The following is a 6,619-nucleotide window of genomic DNA, read 5'->3' as shown; positions in this document are numbered from 1 at the left end:
GTGAAATGGCATGCGCGGAAATCGAGGAGGTAACATGATTATCTCAACGGTGCAGGCGCGTCGATTCTCGAACGACTGATTAATGCAAAAAGATCTATTGTGATGTCATGGGTTTTTTATGGATTCACTTTGCATGATGTCATGGTGGGTTACAATGATTTATTCAGGGTTAAGCTTTGACAGGAAGACTCGCCAACCTGAAGCAGTGGAGATTGACATGAACCAGTTCAAATCAATCTGGGGCCTAATGTTGGGGATATAACCCCGAGGTGTGACCCGCCCAGGAAGGGCCGGGTTACATCGTTGGCGACACTACATGAAGAAGGCCCAAGTAGGTCCAAGAAGATGAAACATGAAGACTGGTGGCGGCTTACAAGGTGGGCATGTTGAAGGCCCAAGACCTGGTGGCAGAATTGTGACCCGGAGGGTGTCAGCCGCCACGATGGTGACTTGTCTAACAAGGCAAGGCAACTTAGAAACCGACTTGGTCACGTTGTGTGATCTGGCTTGGACTCTTGTAAGCCCAGGGCCTCGACCTGTGTATATAAAGACGAGACCCTACAGCGGGTTAGGGCAAGAAACAATTGATCAAGATCTAGGTCAGGCGATTTCGCACCCTTGTAATTGATACTCAAGCAATACAACTCAAAGCAGGACGTAGGCTTTTACCTCGTTGTGAGGGGCCGAACATGGGTAAACTTGAGTCTTCCATCCCGATCAACCCCTTCGAGCTAACCTACGTTGCGATGGCGAAGCGGTATGTGGTATACAGAGGGAGGGTTTCAGGGTGACTCGTTACACAGAGATGATGCTTACTCCAAGTTTGTGCTTAAGCAGAAGAGCAATATTGAAGTAGGCAAGCCTCCTAGACAGTTTGTGTTGTGTGGGACGAAAACTTCATCATCATCCAGTTCGTCGTGATTGTAGTGTTGTTTTATTGGCATGATCGTATGTAAGGTGATGATAAGCTCACTACATTGGATACAAGGTAAGCGGTCCTAACCGAGTATATGCAACTAAATACTATGCAGTGTATGAGCACAACCGTGAACAGGCAACCAAACACGGGGCTGGGATCGGTGCTATCATATAAACAGACAGTAAGGCAACCAAACCATATGCACAACATGATTTTCAGCCTACATCCGCTCAGCTGTCCCAGATGAGATACATGTGCAAGGGGGGAAAATGATGCAAGCTATCAAACACACCCTACATGTTTTAACTGTGGTCGACAAAACCTCTGATGTAGGGTGAGCGAAGTTGGATGTGGTTCATACGGGGAGACTGATGGCACAGCCGGTAGTACAAGAATGACACTTGTGCAATCATGTTCCCTGCTTGCCGTAAGTTGCAATTCCAGGCAGAGCTGGAAGCGTGCAGAGAAGGGCTTGCGCTGACGCTCCGTGTGACGGCTCATCCGATGGCCAAGGAATCAGATTGTGCAGAGGCACCTCCGCAATCAAGATGTCAGCGGACGTCAATTTAACCATGTTGCTCATATTTACGCACAAGTGCATTTCAATGCAAGCTTGATGAAATGTACTACTCCCTCCGTCCCATAATGTAAGACGCTTTTTGACAGCACTAGTGTCAAAAAAACGTCCTATATTTTGGGACTAAGGACACTACGCTAGTGTCAAAAAACGTCCTATATTATGGGACGGAGGGAGTACCTCTGTAAATAAACAGTATAAGACGTTTTAGATCACTGTCTTGCATTTATTTACAGAGAGAGTACATACGAGTTGAGCTCCTTCATTGTCCCATATATAGATTAACTTGTCTAACATCATCAAGACATGGCCATACTCCGTGGTCTCAAAACCACAATGCAAGCTAAGTTTTGCAAGAATAGCTGCAAAGGGCACTAACATGTTGCACCAACAATACCAGATCAAATTAAATTGGGGGCGCCAACAGTAAGCCGGAAACAGGGCTGTTTCTAACACACAAGTCCAACGATGTAGTCATGTAGCTGTAAAAGGGACGTTTCTAACACAGAAGTCTATTGACGTTACTGATGAAGATCAGCACTACGCTAAAGAGGGGCTATTATGCACATAGCAATCATTTCTCAATCCATCAAAAGTAGACATACACTTCCGGTGGGGGGCAGCTATAGGAATTTCTTCATCCTTCGTGTGTAAGTAACCTGCAGTTAAGGGGGGACGTCTCCAGATTTGTCACCACGACCACATGACTGGCGCTGACGCGTTCGGCAGCGATGGTGGGTCCATGCAGTGCTGGTGCCACTGGTGAATGTTATCCACGTCGATTCCCCTCGGAGTTGCTTGAGGCGCTTCCTCAAAGTCCATAGAAATAACTTCTGTCTCATCAGCGTCCATTGGCTCTTCAGCATTTTGTGTGCTTTCTGGTGGGGATGCGGACCAATCAGATGTCATGGCAATCCGCTGTGGCGTCCAAGGAACTAAGGCCAAGCAATTGCTGCGCTCAGGAGAATTGTCCTCCAGCCCATGACAGTTCCCCTGATTGAAAGGTTGATCTGAGAGAGGACAAAGAAAATGATGGGGTTATATGTCATCAACAGACAAGTAGACAAATATTACGTGGCTCGCAAACAGGAAGGTTGTCGAAAACGGAACCCAACCCAATCATGCTCAAAGTTTAGACAACAGACCAAACAAAAACTAAAGGAGTAAGATAACTGTTGAAAAGCATGTATGGCTACAGTACACAAAATGGATAAAATCTAGCACAACAGGGGACAAACAAGTTAGCAAGAGAATACTAAGAAAAGAAAAGCCATATAAAGCACATCATGCTGTGCAACAGGGCCCGAATGTACCAACATGCAGAATGTGTTTTCTTTGGAATTGACCGTCGTCTTATCTCCCAATAATAGGCGATGCATATGAGATGAAACTGCATGGGAGGAAACATGTGTACAGGAATCCAGAGTTATGAGGACCAAGCTGTTATCAGTTGGCTAGAGCACACGCCTGTGAGCTCGACCACTGGCATTCGAGGCACAGCCTCCGCAGGGTGCCTCATTTCCACCTAACAGAGTACAGTTATGGAGGGAACCTCCCCCTTTAACCATGTTTGGTTTAGGAATCCAGTTATGTTCATATGCACTAGCTACATGACGCAACAAAACACTTTGACCTTTACAGTTCTGTGCATACATGCATATAGCACCACTGGAGTATTATGCCACAGTTTCTTACTGTTATGGGCTGTGTGTGTGACAGTAATGGGACAGAGCGGCGAAACAGGGCCTTGGAGGACTTTGTGGTGAGTTGGCCCCTACACAGCGAAATCAGAGAGAGCCAGAGAGAGCGAACAGAACAGAAGCACACAACTGGCTCACCTTCTACATGCCTCACCTCTTGTCTGTTTTTCTACCTTCTCCGGTTTCTATCTAAAACCTAGCCTCAAATCCTCACTAACTTATTTATTAACGCGTGAATGTAACACTGCCGTCATGCTTACAGAATGTTAATACAATAACTGCGGTTATACATGACATTTGATACCCAGGACATGTTAGACATGCACAATGTGAGTACTGCAGCATTATAAATAGTAAACATGTATAAGAAGACAAATACAAATATAATAAAAGTTTGATCATAATCGACTTACTCTTTAATCCACGTATCAAGTCTGAACTGACTATGATTGAAGGGTTTGCGATACTGAGACCAAAGAGGGTAGGCTTGTTTACTGGCTTGTATATAACAAGTGCCTTGTCCTCGCTAGACAGATGAGATGGCATGGCACCTTCTATCATATCTTCCACAATGGGCATGTTAATACCACTGTTGATTTCCTCTCCCAACATCTGATGTTGATATGGGATGGAAGGACACGGTAGTTCTTCTTCCAAAATAGGTGGGAGACCAGGGTCCTTCAAATAATAAGCAACATTTATTCAGCAAAATGTAAGAGCTGCAAGAAATGTCTGAATAAAATACTTGCAGCAACAGATAAATCCAGTAGTGAAAGAATGCTCATTTATACAGAAGCACTAAAAAATGCAACATGCATATCAGCATATGCACTTCCTAATGTAACTTACTTACTTGCCGTTAATACTGGTCATTAAACTGAATGCAAGGAGACAATATGTTTATTAAGCAGAATATCTCAATAAACGTTACAATGCTGAAGCTCATACCAACAGAGGACACGCATTGGTAAATGCACAGATAAAGAAATAACACTTGCTGTCAAAGTACATCCATAACTGCATATAATCAAATGAGATATCCCAGTGAAATATGTTGAGCCATAAAAGATGATGTTAATTGCAAAAGTATCTTGAAAGGGCAGTAAGAAAAGTCACTTAAATTAACTATAAAGCAGTAAAGACAAGGTACTGCAGAGACTAAGCATGCCATTGACTGCAACTCTACAATATATAATCGATCAAGCAAATGCATGGAACTGCTTTATGTATAGCCACTGACACCGCCCATGGCCGTGACAGTAGGCATACTAGCATAGAAAGGTAGTGAGTGTAGCGATGAACTGAAACGCGATCCAGGTAATCTAACCATTACATTAATTCACTTCTCTGGGTTTGTAATTGTGTAAAATACAGTAGCATGACACTACATGCAGGTTTATTCATCAAACAAAGGAGTCCTCCACTAGATTTATCATACATAAGCTCCATAAAACCACATGCAGGTGGCCTCAAGCAACTCCTGCCCGGACCTGTTTAAGACATGACAGAAATGAAGTACATGCAAGCTAAGTAACAACCAATTAAGCAACGCATTCACCATGCTTCTCAAATCACAGTAGAAGCACAACATCAAACACAACCGGCCAAAGTGCCACACAAACTGGTATCCATCTAGCAATACACATGAATCACTAGCTAATACTAAAAGTCTACAGGGTGGATACTGGATAGCGCCCAGCATGCACCAAACCACCACCTAATACAACAGATGTACTCCACCTAGCCAGTAGCAAACCTAGCAATCAGCATGCACACGCAGCCAGCAGCTACTTCAGCCAACCGGCAGAGCTGGAAAAAAATTGACCAGTCTGAAACGACAGATCCGAGCATGAACTGCGCCAGAAGCATCGACTTGAAGCGTAACCAGTTGCGCGCAAGCAGGGGACGCGTGACGGGAGCTCGAGCAAGCAGAGGCACGCGAGAACGGGGAGAGAATGCGGGGGGACGGCGAGGGCGCTCACCAGCCGGCGGCACTTGGCGGCGGGGCCGGAGAGGGAGAAGTCGCAGAGGCCGTCGACCACCTGCTCCAGCTCCTTCCTCTTCCCCATGAACCCCATCATCATCCTTCCTACCCCCGAGGAAATCCGCCTCGAATCCCTCGGATTCCTCGCGGGGCTCGCTCGAATCGGCCCCTGGCCGCTCGGATTGGGCGCCGCCGGCGGGGTGGCCGCCGATCGGATTTTGGGGGCGCGGTGGGAGAGGGGAGAGGGGGGAGTTCGCTTCGCGGGATCCTGGAGAGGGTTTCGTTTTCGCTCGTGCGTTGGTTTGAGGGGACGGGACGGGACGGGTGAGGTGTGGTCGGTTCGCGCTTGGTGGAGGACGTTCTGGAAAACGTGGTGGGGCTGTCGCTTCCAGGTGGGGTCGGCATCCTCGATTGGCTGCGGCACCGTGGCCCCGTGGGCTCGTGCGCTGTCGTGGTGCGACAAAAAGCACAAGAAAGTTCCTTATAATAGATAATGGAAATTCAATTCGGCCCAAAAAATAAGTTTTCAAAAAATGTCCAAATGTTAACTGCAAATTTTGAGGCAAAAAGGTTAAGCATTTTGGCATGTGCAAAAAAACAAAGTGAAGACCAAATGTCATCCCAATTTTGTTTTTTTCACCGACAAAACACTGATGCTCCGTTTCCCATGAAATTTGCCAAGCATGGTTGGGCACTAACACGAATATCTACAAAAAATAGAATTCTTATTTCTATTTTGTACATTTTTTTGAATTTACTATTCATCCGGGAGCATATGCTCTCAGGAGCCAAAACGCCTCTCCCGTTAAATAACATTGTTTTAACTTTTGTTTCTTTATTTGATTTGACACTGGAAATTTATTTCTTCCTTATATCTGACATCAAGTATATAATTTTATGCCCCTTGTAAAACTTTCGTCACTTCTATTAACTTCTACCGTCTAATAACTGTCAATGTTTTTAGATGGACAAAATTGCCCTTGTCTATACTGCACGAAAAAAGGTCGAACCGGCACTCTCTCTCCTGACACGACTCGTCTCTCTCCCCGTCTGATTCCCCCAAACCCTACCAAGCGGCGGCGACGACGCAACCCTCCAGCTCCTAGCGGCGGCGACTGCGCGAGAGGCGGTGTGTAATGGATGGCGAAGGCGTTGCAGAGGGCGGCCAGGGATGGGCTGCATATTGGGCACCCGCGAGCGCAACTGCAATGGAGGGAGACGGTACTAGAGCGGAGGGCGATGGCATGGTTGCGTACGGGTCGCTCCATGTCACTTCGGTGCGCTCTGAGATGTTATGGCAAAGGGCGGCAACTCGGGTGCAGGAGTCACGCGGCGGAGATGTGGCGTGCTCGACCCCATGTGTGGTTGTGGTGGAGGGTGATATCACGGCTATGGTAGAGGACAGTACGACTGCACATCGGTTAGCCCACGGCGCTGCA

At 46.5% G+C, this 6,619-nt stretch overlaps 1 protein-coding gene across 1 annotated transcript; it reads right to left on the bottom strand.

Moving 5' to 3' along the window:
- Positions 1 to 1,878: 1,878 nt before the first annotated feature.
- LOC109740426 (uncharacterized) lies at positions 1,879 to 5,519 on the bottom strand. The gene is made up of 3 exons (XM_020299487.4): positions 5,179 to 5,519; positions 3,610 to 3,874; positions 1,879 to 2,506 (listed from the first exon to the last, which is right to left on the bottom strand). Exons 1-3 carry the CDS (start codon positions 5,278 to 5,280, stop codon positions 2,187 to 2,189), a joined length of 687 nt encoding a protein of 228 aa, XP_020155076.1. The 5' UTR covers positions 5,281 to 5,519; the 3' UTR covers positions 1,879 to 2,186.
- Positions 5,520 to 6,619: the final 1,100 nt, after the last annotated feature.

This window comes from Aegilops tauschii, chromosome 6 (genome assembly GCF_002575655.3).
Source record: "Aegilops tauschii subsp. strangulata cultivar AL8/78 chromosome 6, Aet v6.0, whole genome shotgun sequence".
NCBI classification, from domain to species: Eukaryota; Viridiplantae; Streptophyta; class Magnoliopsida; order Poales; family Poaceae; genus Aegilops; species Aegilops tauschii.
The sequence above is the reverse complement of the archived record's forward strand: the minus strand, read 5'-3'. Positions and strand labels throughout refer to the sequence as shown.

What these genes read in the sequence shown, in the direction of transcription:
- LOC109740426 (XM_020299487.4), bottom strand. Translation starts at nt 5,280, where the DNA reads ATGATGATGGGGTTCATGGGGAAGAGGAAGGAGCTGGAGCAGGTGGTC. An exon ending in CCGCCAAGTGCCGCCGGCTG is followed by an intron (nt 3,875 to 5,178) that starts GTGAGCGCCCTC and finishes TATTATTTGAAG; the next exon opens with GACCCTGGTCTCCCACCTAT. An exon ending in CTTGATACGTGGATTAAAGA is followed by an intron (nt 2,507 to 3,609) that starts GTAAGTCGATTA and finishes GTCCTCTCTCAG; the next exon opens with ATCAACCTTTCAATCAGGGG.